The sequence below is a fragment of the Corvus brachyrhynchos genome, unplaced genomic scaffold (genome assembly GCF_000691975.1).
Source record: "Corvus brachyrhynchos isolate BGI_N302 unplaced genomic scaffold, ASM69197v1 scaffold5, whole genome shotgun sequence".
Classification (NCBI taxonomy): Eukaryota; Metazoa; Chordata; class Aves; order Passeriformes; family Corvidae; genus Corvus; species Corvus brachyrhynchos.
Genome location: NW_008238321.1, coordinates 3,052,457 through 3,074,133, shown reverse-complemented (window position 1 = coordinate 3,074,133; position 21,677 = coordinate 3,052,457). Strand labels below are relative to the sequence as shown.

The 21,677-nt window shown below is 39.4% G+C and overlaps 1 protein-coding gene across 7 annotated transcripts in view; it reads right to left on the bottom strand.

Moving 5' to 3' along the window:
• Positions 1–12,346: 12,346 nt before the first annotated feature.
• CLEC16A (C-type lectin domain family 16 member A) overlaps positions 12,347–21,677 on the bottom strand; it is a 56,997-nt gene continuing 47,666 nt past the window's right edge. For 3 of the 7 annotated variants that reach the window (XM_017733936.1, XM_017733937.1, XM_017733935.1), the window contains one exon: positions 12,347–19,190. In XM_017733936.1, coding sequence (XP_017589425.1) covers positions 18,850–19,190 — 341 coding nt within the window. In that variant the 3' untranslated portion in view covers positions 12,347–18,849. The remainder of the gene's footprint in view (positions 19,191–21,677) is intronic. The other 4 variants (XM_017733941.1, XM_008633553.1, XM_017733939.1 and 1 more) reach the window with 4 other exon arrangements.

Here is a 21,677-nt window from a genome sequence, read left to right as displayed (position 1 = left end):
CAGACATCTCCAGTGCTCATGTACTGGCAGCATGGCATAGGGGTGCTCTGGAACTCAGCACATTTCAAATGCACTGGGCCTGGATTCTGTGGCAAACACACCCACAGAGACACTGCTCAGACTGCAAAGGGAAAAGCCTTAATGTAGCTGCACAGCCCAGTTATGTCTCTTATGTTAGTGCAGAAACAAGCATTTGAGAACAGATGATTTTTGCACTGGAACCGAGCCCCTGGACCACAAACCCTGTATCTACTGAGCCAGTGTCTTCCCTCCCCAGGCCATCCCTCATGCTCCAAAGAAGGAAACGAACCAGAAAGAGCAGAAGAATACAGACTCTGCTGGATCTGATGCTGGCTGGATACAGTGATTCAAAAATAAGACGTTCTGCTTTTCTCAATCCCCCTTCTAGGCATTTAGAAGAAATCTGTTTCATATGTTCTGAGCCCTTGTTTTAAATGGAAAGGACACTGTCATCATGCCATTAAGGACTGCTTGCAAGTACAGTTTTGATCCCTCAGTGCAAATCTCACAGATCTGCTCAGCACCTTTCACTCAGCACTTCAGACTACGAACAGAAGTAATCCTGTTCCTTTGTATGCAAATATTTGTATAATAGATAAAACCAAAAGGAAGCTACAGCCCACAGTACTGCTGCACATATCGAGTCCTGACAAGGACTAAATCATACTTCTGAAGGGCTTCCTTTAAACTGGACACAGATGAAGGAGTGACAAAGTGAATGACAGGCTTTATTATAGCGATAAGAAAGCAGCAGAGAGCAGTAGCAGCAAAGACTGTACCTCAGAGAAAGCACATGCCTGGCACTTGGCCTGGGACATACTGAGAGCTTTGAGTAAGATTTCATGGAAGTTTAAGTGAATTGCAGACCAGATGCTGTGGTCCTGTGCCTGTCCCTCCCTCCCTACCTCTCTCTTATGCCAGCAGTAAAGCTCATGTGGCTCTGTAACAAAAACGTCTGGCAAAGAAAAAAGAAATTAAGTATTTTGGAACTTCATTTCTTCCAATTAGAGTTCAGGCAGATTATCTCCCTCACCACAGTCACAGGAGCACTATTTGCTAGTAAACAAGTTCACAAAGGCCTCACCTCAGTCCTTGCAACCTTCTAGAAAAAGTATATATAAAAAAATCTCACACGCTGCCAACCCACTTGGCATTAATAAACCAAACCACTGGAACACTTTATCTTCAGGCTCTCCAGTTTGAGTGCAGAAAAGCTTTTCTTCGAAGTTGTGCAGGTTGGCTCTCAATACCAAGTGGACACTGACGTAAGGAGATAAGAACTTCTGCTATGGGAAGATGACATCTAGCCAGAAAATGTCAGAAGCTTGGAAGACAGTTCTTAGGAAACAGGCTGCAAGACATGGAAGATGCCAAATCAAGCTTGTCAAATGCATGCTAGGAGAGGGGAAAACAAAAACATTGTTGACAGAAAGTGGCGATGTCTTGATATCCCTGCCTGAGAGCAAAAAGTGGCTGATGGCTGGATACAAACCCTAGATCATCAGCCAAAAAAAATGAAGGAGATGCCCACTTTATAAATGGTGAGACTGAGTAGAAATCTGCACAGCCACACCTACAGAAAGTGTACTTCAAGCCTCTGTCAGCCTCCCTTCCCAGCAATGTGACTGTGTCCTCAATAGCAAACCATTTCAAGATTATGAAAATGTGTTCCCTAAGAGCCCTTCTTGTCAGAACACAAGAAGTATTCTGCACTGGGAAGGAACAAACGGTACAGGCAAGATGGCATGGCAATGCCTGTTAAACACAGGCAAGGGAGGGGGAGAGGACATCCTTCTCTGCAAGGTCTTCAGGCACTATCAAACTCTGGAAAGAGTCTGGATACTCTGCAGTAAATACAAACACTGCATACTGCTTCCTTCAATTTGGTATTCTTCTCTTTCCATTTTGTTGTCTCCATTGGATTATTGGCTGGAAACGGACACACTTTTCTGAGACCTCAGATTCCATTATTCAGCCACAACACTAATTATAAATTCTTTGCCAAATATCCAATGTTTTCACTGGCTGAAAGCCCACACTTAATGGGCTGATAAAGAACAAGCGCTGTCAGAGAATGGCATGTGATTGGTTACATGGGTCAGCTGAAACTGTGCCCTCAGGAGGTGCCTGCCTGAGCAAACAGCATAAATGAACGTTTCCTGGGTAAGAAGCTGAATGAACTCTACTCCTAGAAGGGTATTTAATATGTTTAACTATTCCCACTGGGCTAAAGCCTTTTCCTTCAGTGCTGAAAGTTGTATGTCCAATGCATGTTCCTCTCCCAAGAATGCTGTGACCTATCCTTCAGTGACTAGAAAACAATCTAGTGACTGAGCAAGTTGACTCAAAGAGAGTGTGTTGGGCATGCATAAATACCTGTTTCTCTCTTTTCTGGGCACACTGATCATACAGGAGAATGCTTCCAAGACTAATCTGGACATTCTGGCTGGTGTATCTCAAGAAGGCATTGTCTTTTTTTCTGCTACTCTTCTGCTTCCTCCCTTGTTTGCCTTGAAGTCCACAGTTCCCTCACTCCTCTCCCTTTCCTGCATTACTGCTCCAGACCACTGTCAATTCACACCCACAAACCTGCAAAAAACCAAAGAGAAATGAAAGTTCTATTCTTCTCCATTCCATCCTGCCCCCTCGCACTTGATCACTTACAGCCCTGTTTCTTGGAGCAGGCCCAAGGCCCCAAACCATCGCAGGCCAGGGTAGGTGCTGTACCAGTAGTGTCCCATCCAAGCTTGTCTTGTGCCCCAGGCTGGCAAAGGGGCACAAGACAAGCAGGTCTGTATCCATGTTACAGTGCCCACGTGCTCCAAATACTTTTTGGTTTTAGGATTAAATCCTTTCTGTGAAACCATGTCAAAGTGCATTAGCTAAACAGAGGGTGGACATGAGACCACAGAAGACCAAGCAGATGAAGTAAGATGGTGATCAGCGAGAAAGCTGCAGAGAACAACTCAGGGATGTGAGAGATATCAAAGGGTTGTTTTCCAAAAAGCTTCAACAGTTGTTCTGGCTTGAGATTTTAGTTGGCTTCCTTTGCTTTACTGTTTCATTTTCCAAGAAAGCTTTGTGCTGGTGAAAAGGGGGACAATATTGAACAAGTATTAATATATTTTTCTGCTAGATTCCTAAGATATTTGTTACCTAAACACTCTCAATAGCTAAAAATGCACTTCTCTCAATTTCTGGAGGTTACATTGAAGACATGTCTTTAATTTGACTTATCAGCTGAGTGAAAATTCATTCAGTCATCTGATGGCAGGCATTTGTAGGAAAATTTCCAGAAAAACAATCCCAAATAATAATTTTTCTTGCAATCAATCTAGTTCCAAATTAAAATCAGTCATTCCTTAAACTTTCTTCCATGAGGTCTTTGCTTCTACTGTGCCAAATTCAGGAAGTTAACCCTGTGAAGACAGGGTGAGGGGAAAACAAAGCAAGAAGCCCTACACCCTGTCCTGTCACTCAAATTTGTCAGAGGCTTTGAGGAACTGTGGAGGGATCCACAGGGGAACTACAGGAAAAGCAATGGCACAGGTGTGTAGAACACTCTGGAAATTAACAACTCCAGGGCCAGCTTTCTAGACACAGTTCCTGACTTTTGCTGTTATTGATTGTGCCCCTTACACCTTTCCACTTATTTATCATTCATTTTACTTGCCATCTCACTCCTGCTCTTTTGGTAGTGCTGTCTTCTTAGACATATATTCAGTAGTTTATTCAGTTTTGCCAGGGGAGAGAAGGGAAACAAAAGCCACCACCACCTGAGTGATTAATCTCTCTGTGGTATTTGTAAGATTACAGATCTTCACAGACACCTGGGCTTCACAGACACCTGGGCTTCACAGACACCTTTGTAGGGCTGTCTTTTAGACAGACTATTATTAACCCAATTCTGTTTATGATACTTAGGCTTACTTACCTAACGTGTTAAATGAACATTTTGGTATCACCACATCAGCACGTAGTGTCATATAAAAGTGAAAGTAACTTCTGCAAAGGCTTTGCAAGGCAAGGGAAATTAGACTACTTAATTGCATCAGACAAAATTTGCATCAGCCTAACCCATCCAGGTTCAAAGCTAACTAAGACAAAAAGTCTCTGTCTAGTTTGTAGGGAATTCAAACACCACTTTAAAAAGGAATATATGCTTTAATACATTTTCTTAGGTGGTTTAAGAAAAAACCCAACTTTGAACTGAGCTAACTTTGAAATGACACACCTATTTCAGACTTAAACCAGTCTGCAGACAGATTTTTCACCACATGTTGATTCCTGTGTTCAGGGTTCTCACCTGGTGCATTAGCAGGGAGCCAGAGGTGGATGAATTAAATAGTCAGATGTCAAAGTTGAGCCAGATCTGAGTTCCAATTCGGGTAACAATCCAAACTGCTGTTCTATACCATCTATCTTGAAATCCCTGAAGGCACAGTGATAGTTTCACTTTTCATTCTGCTGTGCCTGTCTGGAAGGAAGGAGCTCAGTTTCTGTTTCTCAGAAACAGTCTCTGTACCCATAGGTTGCCTGCAGTCTGACGAGGAATGCATCCAAGCTGAGGAATCCTTAAACATTTCCACAAACATTCCCAGGAACCAGAAAACTCCTGACACATAGGCACTGTATCCAAAGGCCAGGAATGCATAAATCAGACCTCCCCCTGCTCTGGTCCTCCTTCAAAACACAAAAATGGATTGCATCAATATATACAAGGACATAGAAACTTACTAGATAAAGGCAGGAGAAAATGACTTCTTAAACCATTTTCTGCATGGAAAAATATATTTAAATGACACACTCCCAAGAGCAAGCAAATTAAGCTTTTGCATTTCTAACTTGACATTAAAATTCCATCTCTGGATCACAGATAGCAAAATAGTCACCCAAACGATGAGCTTGCAGGCACGGCTTGTTTCACCAATGGACTAAAAAGGATGATTAGATATTTTTTCCATTCAAAAAAATAGTTTGAGGTTTCTTAACTAATTTATTTTGGCAGGCCAAGGAGTCTGTAGTGGGTATTACTGTCTTGATGCTTTGAAGAACCCTGTTTTTTTCATGTTCCCACAGCAAATCATTTGAAGGACAAAAAAAAAATCCTTTGCCTCTTTATGTAACAAATGGCTATGGTCTAAACCAGTAAGAGAGCTTAAAATTAGTGTTTCTAATGTGACCACTGAGACATTTCAAACTTAATTACATCTGAGGCAGACTTAACCACCCATTGCTCTCCAGTTTCACACAAACAGTAATTGCCCTGTAGCCGCACTGCAACATTGGAGAATTAACCACATCCTAGAGGAGCTGGAACAGCAAAAGGGAAACCAAGGAGACTCTGGAGTGCCTGTGCAGGGAGAACAGGCTCCCTGATCAGTCTGCAGGTCTCCATTCTGCAGTGAGACCCAGAACCAGGCCAGTGGTGTTCTGTGCCAAGCACCTGCACCAGGTAATGCTCTACTTCTTCTCTTGCCTTTCTACTTTAGCTCCTGTTGAATTAACATGCAGTCAGAGATACAAAGTGAACATTGCTGAGTCCATATGCACACATGTACTGATGCTCATCCTTATTAATCTACTTCTTGAAAAACTCTAGTATTTTTACTGGAAGCAGCTGTGTAGATTTTCCTGCAAGCACCAAATGATACATGACCTCCAGGCAAAAATATAAGTGCTATTCAAGTAAATGCACTAATATAAACACAAATAAATAGTCTCTATTAATGAAATTGTTGAAATTAATGTTCCTACAAAAATCTTACACCTGGCTCTTACATTGGAGGCCAGCAACCATAGCATGGAAGCAGGAATCTGGTTCTGCAGTTGCAGTATGCCTGGACAACTCCAAATTGCTGCTCTCTGGCAGGCAACAAATCCTCAGTGAAGGAAAAGAGACAGCAAAGTACTTTTTTGCATACTTAGGTCCTGTGATTGGAAGTGCAAAGTACAACTTAGGTCCTGTAATCATTGGGGCTATAAACAAGATTATCTATCAGCCACAGAGCTTGGAAACTGCAGAACCAAAGCCTAAGAGGCGTCAGAAAAGTCCAGGAGTTTCCTGGCGTGGTAGGTAGTACAATTCAGGATGCCTCTTCCTTGCTGCAATGCAAGCACTTGAAAATAAAACATCTTACAGGGAAATGTTACTGTGCATAGATCTGGAATTGCTCCAAAATGAACTCCCCCCACCACGGGTCACTGGCTTGCTCTCACAAAGGAGTGTCTGAGTGAAGAGGTACAAGTTTCCTTCTCCAGGCCGACTGAAGCTGGATCCAGCTGCAGATCTAAAGCCCAGTGCAGAAGAGTATCTTTACAAGGGCCAGCTCATACTTGTGGAAGTATGTCACAGCTTTCTGGTTTCAGGTGGGATGGATTATGTTTCTAAGTTTTCTTTCTCACACTGAGACAAAACAAGCCAAAACAAAACAACAGAAAAGATCACAATGGTAAACGAATAACTGCCCGAGAGCTCAAGCCTGTGGCATATCTCAAACATGGGCAAAGGCAGACTATTTGCACTGCAATGTCTGAAAACTGCCTATTTATGGAACTTTATTTCTGAGAATTGAGAAATACTGTGGTTTTCTTTCCTATTGTTTCCTTAATCTAAAAGCAATTCAGAAACAGCACAGCTCCATGGCTAAAGCAGAATAACAGGAGCTAACACTGACAAATCCCTAGTCAGCACTATATGTCTGTCTGCGGCCTGTCCCCCAAAATGGCTCTTCAGAGCAAAAGTGCATCCTACTGAACTCTGAAAGACACCTTGTGTCTGTGCTTGCTTGGACAGAAGAGATAACTTCTTGCAAGATTTCTAGTAATTCTGGCTAAGGAAGGCTTGCATGGAAATTTCTTAATGCACTTATGAATTAAATATTCCCATTAAAAGATCTAAAATATATTTTTTTCATTCTCATTTTCTCTTACCAAAAAGCTTGAAATCAGAGTTTGTTCATTTAATGTCCCCAAAAGTTTGTTGGTTTAGATAGTTCATATGTAACCAAACAATGGGAAACTGCTGTTTTATCAATTCTTATTGACATCTGAGGCAATATTCCAGATGGTTCTCATCCAGACTGGCTGGATAATCATTCTGAGTTTGTCTTATTACTTTTCTTAAAATATCTATTTAGTCATCGTATTATTCTGAGGACTAACATTACATGGAAAAGTTTCCTCATGCATACTAGAAAAAATATCTTGTCTAGAAGATGTATCTTAAGATCAGCTATTACATACAATCTCTCTTGCCACTGGAAATTCAAACCAGTCATCAGTAAAGGCAGTTGCTTTGTGTTCAGTTCTTGAGTCATTCACAGACTTCATGTACAGTTCTGAGCCACCAGCCTGTGATATGCTTTCCTTATCTTTAGTACAGAAACAATGCCACTGCCTTGCACTTGAGTTACATACCCGCCCTTACACAGAAGTCATCCCTACACACTGTAAACTCCTTGTAATAGGGTTTGACTCAATTCACATCTGGGTTTTATTATTGCATTTTCAGTGTGAGCAGGGACATCTGTGACCTATCACGGTGGGGAATGAGAAGTTCTTGAATCAACTTCTGGTTACTCAGCTCAGTAAGCAAGCAGTCAGTAAACAATTAAGAAAGAATACATCATTAAGTGTTTCACTTTAAAAAGGTTAGTCACAGGACTGCCCAGAAATTTCAGTTTCCAGAACGAATGGTACATTATCAACCAGGGAGCTAAGGAAATCCTGCCAACAGACAAAGGTACATTCTAGCACCAGGTTGTGGTGACTTCTGCATTTGTTGTCTTGAAAATACTGAGAAATCAACAGACTAGTTACCCTCAGATACATTCCCTTCATTCACTCAGGTAATGTTTAATTTATTGTTGTAAGAAATACTTAATAAGTGTGTCTTGGTTAGGTCTCATTGTTGTAGTGCCTCATAGGACCTAGACTGCTGGCCACTTCTGGTTCTTCATTTTGGGATATCTAAAAAACCTTTAGAAGGAATTCTCTGTTTCTTTCTGCATACAGACTTTCTATGCCCACTCCAGTTGTTCTCAGCTAGTTCCTGATAAATCTTTTTCTAACACAATAGGCTCCACATGAAAAATTGTACCAAAACCAAGCTTCCTACAGTCTTTGACAGATACTCTGTGCAAAGACTGACCAAGTGGGACTGTTCAATTATTCTGATGAACAGTTCTATATTGTATTTGACCTTTGTTGGGAGGTTCTTAGGCTCACAGATACCTTGTTCTCAGTGCTGTAACTGAGAACTCTCAAGCAGTTAAGGATTTCTTCATGACTGCCAATATGTGACACATCCCTCTAGCAGAGCAAAGGAGGAGAGTTCGTCATGGCCTCAACGCAGAGATGACAAAACGGAACATCTACTCACCTACACCAACCCCTCCACGTTATTTCACATTACACTTGCCATCAGTTTCAGATAAGACACCTGGCTGCCACTGAAGCAGATGAAAAGTGTTCCCATGTTCCTTTGTAGTGACTCGGCATTTTACTGTCATGTCTTAAATGGTGCCATTCTTGCAATTTTTTTTTTCTCCAAATGCAGTGGAGTGCAACTGAGGCTTCTGAAGAGGTGGTCTGTACATCATACTGCTATGGTTAAATTGAATGTAAACTCCTCACAGTTTCTTGCTTTTCTTAGTAATTTCTTTCTCTCCTTCTTAAGTTTCATGTTACTTTTAGCCTATATATAAAAACAGACACTTAAAACAGTTTCAACATCCTAAGACTGACTCACATTCAATTTGATTTCTAAGAGGATTAATCATTTCCTTACTATCATTACTGTCAAGCAGGAAAGACTGAAAAGGTTTTAAATATGGTGATTTTTTTCCCCTTCCTTTTTTCCCCCCCTAAATTTAAAGGAAACCAGGCTTTTCAAACAAACCCATTCCTGTGAACTAATAATTCTGAACAATAACGAACCATTGTAAATTAAGACCAAATCTTAAATCAAACATTCCTAGAAGCTAGGAGAAAGACTTGTTTTCATATGAAGTTGTTCAGATGACTCAGAGATATGGTGCAAACATAACTATGTTAACTGCTGCAAGCAGTAAGACTGGAATGATGCTTTTAATGACATTTCTTTATGACAAGGTAATAAAAAGATTAATGTGTAACATCAACGTCAAAGCACTTTACAATCATGAACTAAGCTTCCCAAGTGCACCCCTAACTTAGATGTAAACCCGTTTAAAAAGGGTGAACTCAGGAGCAGGACGGACCTATCCAATGTCCTGTCAAGCTAAAGCACAGGTGAAGCCTGCTGATACCAGCATAACATACATTCTGCAGTGTGAGCTGATCTAAACACAGTGAGAGAAAAGGCAGCTCTGGTTTCCCATAACAGGTCTGGTTTTCTTTTCAGATTCAGACAAAACAGAGGAAGCTTAGCTCCAAGACTCTTATTCAAAGAGATCTGTGGTTTGACAAAATTTGACAAGAATCCCTCCCTCAAAAAACATCTCATCTGAAGATCTGTTCAGAAACTCTCAAAGAAGCTTGCAAGACCTGTTTTAACCAAAATTTAGTGAGCCGAGTGAGCCTATCTCCCTCCAAAGCACTTCGGCAGCTACGTAAGAATTACAAGTTATCTAACAGACACTGGTTATCAACAGCACTTTATGAGGAAAGCCTTGAAGCTGATAAACTGTGATAAGCAAATTCAAGTGAACTGCATAGTGGAGAAGCAGCAAAGCAAAGCTGCTCACATCTTGTTCCTAAGAACTCTGGAATTAAGCTACGCCCTTCTCACATCAGCAACAGTGTTTGCATAGGATAATACGGTGATGTAGAAAGAGTAAGACTTAAACACAAGTGTGGCTATGGACAGTTATACCTGATATTCCTACTGGTGATGTGCTTTTTGTAGTATCAGTTAAGTAACTGATATCCAGAGCAGCGGCCATGATTACATATAAAATACTATAAAATTACATGTCTTTTCCTTTGTCCCTCAAATTAGCTATTAGGAAGAATGAGACTATTTTTGCCCTTTGCAGACCCCACCTCCGTCTGCAGACTAGAAATCCTTTTCCCTAAGACATTATGATGGTTCTGCCTCTCTCCTCCTTCAGAAACTCCTTTTCTATCTCTAGTAGCTCTGGCTGCTGAGGCAGAGCCAGCTCTGAGCACCTCTGTAGTGGTGACCCAGTCTGGCTACCTCCCTTCACAATGCACTGGTCCATCAACATGCAGTTTCAAGCAGCTGCTTAAATCTGCTTCAAATAAATGACCCCTAAATAGGGACAAATTTACACAACAATGTCTTAATCCAATTAACCAAAAGACAAAATTTTTTTCTGTAGTAAAATAACAGCTTGTTTTCTGGTGTCACAATGTTTATTCCATACTAAAGCTGAGAAAAACGTTGTGAACTAAGAAACAGAGCCCAAATATCTGTCCTTATCAGTCATCCAAAGCAGCCAAAAAAATGAAAACTGTGGCCTGTGTGAAATATAAACCTTTATTTGGGGACAAGACAGTGAGAATGGAATTGTGAGATCAGTATTTTCCATTCAACAAGCACAACACTTCCCAGCTTTGTAGAGTTTAGTGTCTAAGGATAGGCAAGAGCTTTCAACTTATTTCAAAAGATCTCAAGTCTGAATAATAAGACACTTACTAATCTAAAACTCCACCTCATAAAATCCATTTTAGAGAAGTAGCATCCAAAATCAGTAATAACTCTAAGACCTAGACATATTTGCAGATTAGCTGTTGGTAAAATCCTTTGGCTAAAAGCAGACACACAACTGAGCACCGTCCAACCAGACTGACTTACTCCCCATCAGCTCAACTGCTTTAACTGTGTTTGAACATTTGCCTGAAACCTTTCTTCCAATTTTGCCACTGGAGATTTGCAACTCCAGGTGCCGCAACTCCCTCCACTTCTCCTTAATTAAGAGATTAAACATACGAGTTTAAAATTCAATAGAATTTTCAGGGAATACACTCACATAAACAGTGATCTCTCATTCCCAGTTGCAGCACATATTCAAGATCACCAGAAAGTACCAATACAGCTTTTGTCTTCACACAAGCTCTAACATGGCAGAATAGAAATGCAGTTTCTTCTGCCCCAACAGCTGCAGCTATGAAGTCCCAATGAACTCCTTCCTTGACATGGAAACAAAGGTAAAGTATCAAAGAATAAAGATAGCAATCTCCATATCTTTATTTAGACAAGAGTTACTTTGACAAAGACCTATGTATTGACAGAGTTTCACTTGCTTACTTATATAACTATGCTGGAATTATCTTGATGATAAAGATGTGGATTTACCCACTATAGGACTGTTCAAGTTGCTACACTTAGATGTTTCTGGGGACTAAGAAAAGAGTGGACTAATGCAGCACTGCATTTCTGTCCAGTTCATTTTCAACCCAATCAGCATGAAAAGAAGTTTGGAGGCTGTGCTTTCATCATTCCCTCTCTGATCATTAGTAACACAGGGCAAGACACTAAATCTGACTCAGTGTCCATGTCTAGAAAGGTTAATACAGAAACACAGAAAAATGACAAGACAAAAGGCTGCAAGAGTACTGAAGCATCAGGATACAGAACCACAAAGTGGTTTCAGACTTGAAGGAAGGGAACTTCCTGGCCACAAATTGGCATCCTTAAAGCAGTATTACTGGCAAAATTTAGAAAGTTCAGCTGCCAGGAGCAGATTTAAACTAATTTTCCACAATACACCATGTTTTAATATTTGCATCTTATAGTAAATCGTAAGTCTCCTACCTCTGATACCTGGCTTGCTTATTTGATGGTACAATATAACTGAATTTCTTCCTAAGAAAGCTTCTGGAGCAGTGACTATTTTGAGAAATAACATTTCCCAAGGAATGTATATTGACTGTGATGAATTCCTATAGATGTAGAGGCTAATTAACAGGAATCTAACTAATAACTTGGTTGGATTTAATCCATATACTGAACTGGCAACATGCACTAGAGAAAAAGGCAGAGGGCAAAAGGATATATTTGGGGAAGAAATCACACGACAGGCACTTTCAAAGTGGTTCACAGATGTTTTAGATGTTGCCCAGCCACTCTTAACCCTTGGTTTCATCTACTTTCCATCACTCTTCCAGGCTTGGTTCTGCTCCCTCTCCCGGTATGTCTTTCCTGCATACACAGTGCAAATTACCCTGGCTTAAAGATGAAAATGCTTGAGATTGGCATATGCACAACATGCTTCTAAATAAAAGCTTCTAAATAAAAGGCTCTGCAATTTTGCCTTTCACTGCTTTTGGATGTGCTTGTGCATCAAAATGCAGCAACAGAACATGAAAGGGAAGGAAGTTTTCTTGGTAACACCATTTTTATTGCCAAGTTCCATTTACAAAGAAAGGTCTATTCCTTGTTCTTGTCCAAGTTTTCAATAGCCATGACAAATGATCAATGCCAGCAAATACAGACTCAGCTATAGAAATCTGGATTTCAGAAACACACACCAGTATTTTCTAATTTCACTCCCTTCCCAGACAGTTACATTTTTCTTTAAATTAACATATGAAATTATCACATTTACTTCAAACTTCTAACATAACTTACATTAAATAATTAATACTTATTGCCTGTAGAAAGACATTTCAGAATTCAATTCACACTGTGTTTGGGCTTTTTTCCATGAACATGTAAGTGCATGTTCAGGACTTTTTTTTCCTCCAGTGAACTACATTTCAGACATAACTTTTTGAAATATATTTCATAGGAGAACAGCTCTTCATGTTAATTAAATGCTTTTTGTAGTGCTTAAATCCCAGGTACAGTCATTCTTCTAGAAAATACATTTCTCCTTCTTTGCACTGAAAACAATCAAACTTACAAAACAGCTAAAAATGAAGGAAAAAGTTCGCAACAAAAATATCAACACAGCTATTCACAAGTGGAGATGCCTAAAGTTATCTTCTAAGGCTCGTAATGCTTCCAGAGGGCTTCCTGAAGTTGCGACAATGTCTATTCAGTGCTGTCCCTGGGCAAAACAAAGCTCCTAGACATTGTAATAGTCTATAAATTTGCACACTTGAATCTATTCTCAATCTTTAAAAAAATCTTCATGTTCATTGTAAATATTTCTGCCACAGTTAGTCCCTAAATACACCCAAACACTAACCTTCGGATCTTCTCACACATACTGAAGTTATCAGATTGCAATTACTATGTGTCCTTAACTCACTTTAGTATGAGTATCCATAACCGAAAGTAATGGGGAACAAGATAAAAAGTCTCATGAATCTTCAGATTATGATCTTAAAAGAATCCTGTGAACTAGTCTGAACCTTAACTCTAACTTTTGTTATCAAGTATTCTTAGTCATTACCTGCTTAAGCCCTTTTTAGTTAGTTATAAAATAGATGCACTCCACACATTTATTTATGCTAACAAGACAGTCCCAACAATAACAAGTTTTTCCTTTTCATATTAAGAACCAATGAATTCAAGTCAGCAAAACAATAAACCAGGTACCACCACAGTGCACATTTATTAGACAACCAAAATTTAGCTTTATATTTATAATACATTAACAAACACAAAATATATATTTTATAACACCTTGCAAAAGAAATCAAATCTGAGCAGCACGCACATCTAAAAATGTTGGGAGATCAAAATAGGGAAAATTCTGTACAAATACAATATAAAAATATGTTTCCATATGAAAGAACCCTCTGATTGAGACTCAGTCAAGAACTGCATCTCCTATGTCTTTGTTGCTGCTCAAGTCCTGAGCAGCAGAAAAACCCCCAAGCACTTCCCCCCTCCCAACCCCTAAAAACATCCCACCCTAGCAAGCCCTGCTTGGATCACCATCTGCTTTTCAGAATCCAATAGGAGATGGGAAGAGTTATTCTATTTGTTTCTAATTCATGCTGCAAATGTTGGGAAAGGTCAAGAGAAACACAGCAGGCAAGCACAGAACTACCCCAAAGATTGCTAGATGATAGAAGAGCAGTGCCCAGGTGAGTGATATCCTAGGGTAGGGCAGTGGTGGTGAACCAGGGACAAACCAGAAAACTCTTTCAAGAAGAAGGACAGTAGCAGTTAAGACAAAAATTTTCAACATATATTTAGGTGGCTACATTAGGCTGTCTGAAAGTAGGAGACTAATTATCTTTGAGGCAAAAGGTCTCGATCTCCCTGCCCCCAACAGATGTCTCTGCAGATCTCTGATTCAACTACAGGATTAAACCACTCATCTTCCCAGACAGCAGCTGCCTGCCTGGGCAATGTTCTTTTAAAAGCAATTTAACTAAGCTGGTTAGTGGAGACAACAGCAGAATGTTTAGCCTGGTGGGGTTTTATTGACTACTACTCCCTGGTAGTCAGTGCCACTGCTCCTGGAGCTCCCTGTACTGTGCAGTGAAGTGACTGATTACACCACAGTGTGACAGCACCACGTGAGTGAAGGGTTTACTTTTATGAAGTGGCTTCATCCTTACACATACAGTTTGATCTGCCTGTCTGATAGCTTAACTATGTCTTCAAGCATAAAGTTTATTTTACTGCTAGTGAAATGACACTCAATTCCAGGGCAATTGCTGAATTCCTGGATTGCTTGAAATAATCATCCCAAGACACTTGCAGTAAGTGTGGGAATTACAGTCACTCATATCTTACTGCTTAGTTAGGAAATAAAATCACAGTAATTTAATCCTGATGATGGTAAATTTTGCCATAAACAAACTATTTTAACTCTCACTTTTCAAATTTTACAAACCAAAATACTCCAAATCCAGGAAGGAACCTTATTTCCTCCTGCATTCTGTCTCACTGACTTAAACTCCAAATACAGTGTCTTAAATTCTGGATATGGAAGAAGATTTTTTTTAAATGTTACATACCTGACTGTCCTTTAGCAACAATATTGCAAAGGAATAAATGAACTCTGGAAGATATTCCCAATGTTTCCAAGTTACTTCAAGCAAAAATTCCAACTGCGTTGTAAAACTAAGAATACTGAGGAGCTTCTTCAGCAGGTGTGATTTTATATCTTTCCTTTTTTAAGCTCAGCTTAATTTAAGGAAGAGTAATCAGAATTTTAGTTTATCATGACTTAGCAGTGGAGAATACAAATGAGCTCAGTCCTTATAGTTTATATAATTCATGACTTCATAGACAAAACACAGCTTTTAGTACTAATACACATGATCACATTTCTAATGAATTTGGTTTAATACAAACAGCTTGTGAAATGAAGCACAGGAAGCTTCACCTTTGGTTTCATTCTGTATCAAAGAACTTCTGCAAAACAACTCAGTTTTCCATCCAAGTTCTACACTACAAGGATTACTCACATAGTGAAACAGACATCAGAACTGGGCACTGGGGCTTTCTCCCTCCCTTTCTTTACCAAATTACCTGCTTGCATACTCACTTCACAAATGAAAAGCTCAGCTGGTTCTTTGCTCTACACTGGATGACAGAAAAGCAAAGGAGACCAGCAAGAAGCAGTGAGACCTAACAGTGTGAAGGCAACACATAGCTCAACAAGTAACAGTTACGTAAAATTTGGTAAAATAAGAAACACCAACCATAAAGTAACAAAGTAACATTAAGTATGCCATGGCTTCTTTGGCTTCACAAAAGGAAGAGAATAGAATTGTGTTGACAGAACATGACTGAAGACAGGCACAGCCTCTATGAATACACAGAGAATTTAGCATATCTCCAAAATTTTGACATTTTGCTCTGAAACATTGCTATACTTACAGTGATTCTACCTCCATCTGCAGTATTACACTGAAATAGTGAGGCTTTTGAATGACCAGTCGTTTAATTGCTGCTCTCATTTGCAATTTGGTATTTGGATTTGGTTAGAGGGAGTGATGTTACACTGACTCACATCAATTTTTTTTTTTTTGTGGCTGATGTGCTAATGTGAGCAACACAGCAGGCAAGCACAGGAGAATTGCACCAAAGATTTATAGATAATAGAAGAGCAGTGTCCAGGTGAATTTCCTTTTTACAGTGAAAGGGAGATAAGGAAATAGCCTGTAAGACTTTCTGACAAGGAAGAGATATAACACCCTTCCAGGAATTGTAAATGGGTAACTCTGTACTTGCAGAGCTTAAAAATTGCCAGAGGCAAATTATTTTGGTATCTCCAGTTTTGCATTCTGAAGTCTCCTAATGCAGCATGAAGCATAAATGTTAGACACATATGAAGCAAAGTCAAAAATCAATTTCTTCTGTGGCACTCAGATTTAGGGTCTGAGTTTAAGGTCAGCTGCAGTGTTTATGTAACAACCCAATGTTGGTAAAGCTGGTGCAGTCAGAGCTTTCCTACTATAATTCCATCTCTGCAGAGAGTTTTGGACAGAGCTGCTGGAAAATATCCCACCTGACCACCACTCGAGCAGGGCAAGGCTGTGCCAGAAGCAGACTCCACAGTAGTCTTCTATTTCCCTAATAATAGTGTCTATCTCAGTCATCTCCTGTGAAGCTCTCACTAGACAACCGATCATGAGATTTAAGAGCCACTCAAAGGTAACGAAAAGTACAAAGTCAACTTTCTTCCCCTTTGCCCCATTTCTTGTGCAGTGCAGCCCAGGGATGAGATTATGCTTGTGCATTGAAGAGACTCCTCATGCATGGGTCTAATCTTGCTAGAACTGAATGTTAAATGAGATAAACAAAGACCAAGGTTTTCTTGTCTAAAATGAATTCTATTTAAGGGAACTCAGCCTGCACAGTGGCATTTTGTGTAATCTAGGTCAAGAATTTAAGGTTAACAGCTAACATAAAATGCTTTCAAATTAAGTAAGGCTTTTTTTATAAGGGTCTTCAGAATATTACTGAGACTACAGTGTAATGCTGCAACATTCTAAAGAAAGACTAGATTGCAACCAGTTCAGCTGACAAAAATTCATGTGGTCCTTGTGCCCAAATTGCTGCTGATGTCTAGGCTTGTTCAGGTACATGCACGTTACCTGCAACAGTGACTGCATGAGTGCAAATTCACCCTAAGCATGAGACCAAAAAACCCAAAAAGTAGGCTCTTATTCCAACAATGTCAAATTTTTACACAAAATCCATTGCAGTGCTGAGGACACCTAACTCTGAGTTCATTTAGAGTTTGGGCCACTCTGGAATGGTCAGAGTATCAGTTAATTCAATTTGAGAGAAAGTAGAAGTCACAGAACAATAGAAATCAACAAAACTGCATGAAAAAGTTATTAAGAAGAAAAAAATTACTGGCATTCAGTAGCAGACACCTCATATACCTGGTTGGCAAACATTCAATTATTATGTGAAGGAGAAGATGGAAAAAAGTGAGAAAAGTGGTACCTGTGAATTAGTCAAACTCATACATATATATACCATTGAAACATCACTTCAAGTATTTCCTATGACAGCCAGGAAGAGGTACAATAAGCAACTGGGAAGTGGGTAAGTTTTTCAGATTCACCTCTTTGATAAGAACTCAATGGTGGTAGAGACAGAATGAGGGAACAGATTGCAGTGGTGACTGAAATCAATACCAAGTAAACAGCAGTCCTCCTTCTCTGGGGAATTGCCAATTCAGTGTTATGAACAGACCAGCAATGACAATCTGCTCATTTTACTACTAATTTAAATTAACTTACTAGAGATTGATGAAAAATCTTAAACTCCATTCATGTTAAATTATGTATCAAATCAGCAAAGAACATTCCAAACTTTAATCAACACCTTTCCCCTTTCTGTCAACTTGGTGTCAGGATCTAGGAAGTAATGCTAACTCAGAATCCCTTCTAGGTAGCAATGTTGTTTAACTGGGTTATTATCCCAGACAGGAAAAAAAAAAAATTACACAATACCTTTCGAGTTCAGACTTGCAAAGGAATTATCAGTTAGATATGGTGACCTTCTTCCTACATGACTATGAAAAATTTGAAAAATCTCTTTAGAGCAAAACTGCTTCTGTCTGCTTCTTGAAGTTGTCTTCCAGTTGCAGGGATATCACCATTCCTCAGATGTGTAGCAATTTGACTGTCAGAAGTGAACAAACAAGCTATAGCAATCTTTTAAAATATTTTACATTCCTCTCTAGCTGGCTAAGCAAAGACTAAAGTAGTCTCAAAAATCCCTTATGTTAATTTGAACAAGCATTGTATCTTAGCTTTGAATCAAGCCTTGAAATAAATATTACATATGGAAAACATAATATTGAAGTCTGAAGTCCTACAAAGACAATACTGAAAGTGGCCAAGCCTGCTGGTATGGTGCAGACGTCCAAAAGATGAACAAAATCAGGATTAAAAAACAAAACCAACCAAACAAGAAAACCAAATAAAACCCCAAAAACCCTCCTCCACAAAAAAACCCCAAACCAAACACCAAACTGAAAAAACACACCCTGACTCAAATGGAAGTTTTACCTCTGTCCTACAATATATAATTTTTTTCTGGTCCATGGCACGTCTCCCGCTTCAGAGACGTAATAATGCAGTACCATGAAGCTGGGTATCCAAAAATCTCTTCACTCTGCTGTAATACTGTAGACCTTTTACAATGAATTAGTACCTATTAGAAAGACAGTAGGTCCTCTGAAATACGTTCATGTTCTTGTATAACAGAAATTGGTAGGAAAGAACCAGTCCAGATTCAAAAGTTTGGGGTTTTTATCTCTTCTCCAGTTCAGATATGCTGAGAATCTGATGTTGGCTCTAAAAGCTGCTGACATTCTCTGTCACCAGTTGGTCCCTTCATGCGGACTTGAGGCCTCTCAGGCCTCCAGAAGTATCTGCACTCCCAGAGAAAAAGCAAATCACAATTTGGCTGCACTTCCTTCACTGTTTATTACAGTCTGCATGGTGGCTTTAGTCAGAACATTCTTCCTCTACCTCTTTTACCTTGTCAACTTCAACTTCAGACTGCAAAGAGGCCTGAGGGACGCAGCTGAATGTTCGAATGCTGTGTGGATCAACTGGTGGCACCAGTGTGAGCGACTCCACACTCAGCGTGTCTGTGTTGTCATCTGTGATTAAGGATATTGTGGGCTGCTGTGCAGGAATCAGGCTGGGAGACAGGTTGGCTGTTTCTATGTCACTGATTTTTACAGCATTTTTGCTGGACTTTGAGACAGCTGAAAGAGTTTCATCAGTCAACATCGTCTGACCGGAACTGGCCATCAGAGGCTGCTCTGGAGCTGAAGCATCATCTGAGAAAAGAAAACCCCAAGAACAATCAATATTCAAGTGAATATGTACGTTAAGCCTAACAATATACCATTATCCATGAGTGTTCAAGAATAATTGGGTGGAAAATGCAGTTCTGTGAACACTACGCTTACACATTTACTTTTTAGTAATTAGAAAGAAACCAAAATATTGTAAAGGCATAACCTAAAATGCCAGCAGGATTCTGTTCAAATTAGGAACCAGACAATTATACACATTTAGTATTAGAATATGTAGCAATATTAGAAATATTCTTAAGAATATTTAAGAGAGAGGAAACTGAGGGAAAGAAAACCTCTCCAGTATTTAGTATGAACTAAAATGAACCGCTACCCCATACCAGGAAGATCTTTAGAAATAAAAGAAAAAGCTGAAGAACCACTCTACAGCCAGCTTTCCCAAAAGGTGGCCTGTTTCTTACAAAAATTTGGAAGTCATTCTCTCAATTCATCCTCCAGATTCACATTTAAGCAACACCTCAACTACGGAAAGCAGAATTATGGCAGAAGAGGAAGGAGGATAATGTCCTTACTGCAACTGAAAGGTGCTGCAAAAGAGGCCTGTTTTACACAGCCTTGTGAGACATGGGGGTTTTGTCCTCCTAAGCTGATAAAACTGAGAAAAAGCATTAATGCTACAGAAAACTGATATGCTGCTGCACCTTCTCACATTATTATAATCCCTCCAACATTAATAGCTATTTGTACTGTCCTTTCCCCCTAAAAATCCCAGCGGACTGTCAAGCAAGCTGTTCTTTTGACTCAGGATGGAGAGGAATGGAGGGGATGAGGTGATACAGCCTTAGATGAGCAAGTATGCCCAGGGAAGTCAGGTAATATTTCCTTTTCAGACTACAAAAATAGATGCCATTAAAGTAACAGGTATCCAGCTTCAAGACAGACCACTTTTAAAGATTTTGTAAGAAACAGCATGTGTTCAAATGTACAGGCATCTGCAGAAAAGTCTACAAGGCAATGTAGTGAATACAGAAGCTAAGAATTAGGTTATGGTTTTAATACACAGTGACCTTAAAAATATTTCTGTTTCAATATGATTCCAATTAGTCCTGGAAAAGAACAGAAAGCATGAACATAAGACAAAAGAAAAAAAAAGAAAAAAAAGAGAAACAAAGTGGAAAATGGAATGGGTATCTGTAAGGTATCAGTGGGTAACACTAATATTGATTTTTTTTACCTTTCTGGTAAGATAACCCCAAACAATGGTGTATTCTCACTTCAGAAACCACTCAACACGTACTTTGTGCTGAATTGGTGGCTAAACCTTCTCGCTTTAATAAAAACAAGATTTATAGATGGTAAAAAAGTCTCCTTTTAAATAAAAGGGACATCAGTGGTTATTTTTGAAATATAAGGACAGATTCAAAGTAACCCTACAGATTCTTTTTAGCTGTCAAGAAGCTTTAGTGAGAATGTAGCAACTGATAACAGAGGAAGAGATGCAAGAATCACATAGAAAATGAACTGCCAGAACAATGAAATACATTCTCATTTCTCTGAATTCCAAGCTAAACACTAACACTTCAGTATGCACAGAACAGTGAGTCTCTGCTTTTTGAATTTATGAAGTCTTATGTTCTTTGCCAAGATAATTTTTCATCTTTCTTACACTATAGCATGAATATTCACCAAAATTCAGGATTCAGAAACCTGAAGCATTCTGGTAAGTAAAGTATTATCAATCAATGGCATTCTGCTCAGAATGTTATATACAGCAAATTTCTATTGCGGTTCTATTTAACTTCTGAATCTGCACTTCATTTCTTAAATCATTCCTTCCCCTCTCCCAACAGAATATCAATGTATTTTCTTAATACTTGCATTTACTGAAATCATGAAAGACATACATATTCTCTTGTTATGCTGGATTGTCCCCAAATTCTCCCAGGTAGGCTCTAAGTTAATGCTAAAGTGACTCCCTTCTTAATGCCACAAACAAAGTATTTGAAAAAGTCTCCATAAAAAAAAGTATCTGGAGTTAACAAGTCCAAACCTTCCACACAAAGTCTCAAAAAGCATTCAGAATCAAGAAAAATATAAAAAAATGTAACCAGAACATACTGCCCAGTATTTCAGTGGCAGCATTTGTAGAGAATACAAGATTAGAGCTCTCCTCTGCTTCCCTGCAGCTTTTATTTACTATTGCTAGAAGCTGATCTCTCTCCTCTCGTTATGTCCTTAGTCACTGCCAGCCTCAATTCTGTCACCCTGGCACTGTATTTTGGGGAACAGTGGCCCATTGCTGTAACCCAGGGTGGCACTCCTGCCAAAATGACCAGAAAGCAAATCCCAACACACAAAAGGGGTGGAGGAGGGAGAGTTCTGAACGTGGTCGAGAGCTCACAAGAATATCTACCTCTAAGCAGGTACCAAGCTCTTGCTCCTAAAGAGTTTCATGTACCCAGCATGTTTACAGATTAATTTCTCTACCCATTATCTGGAAGTTCCCTT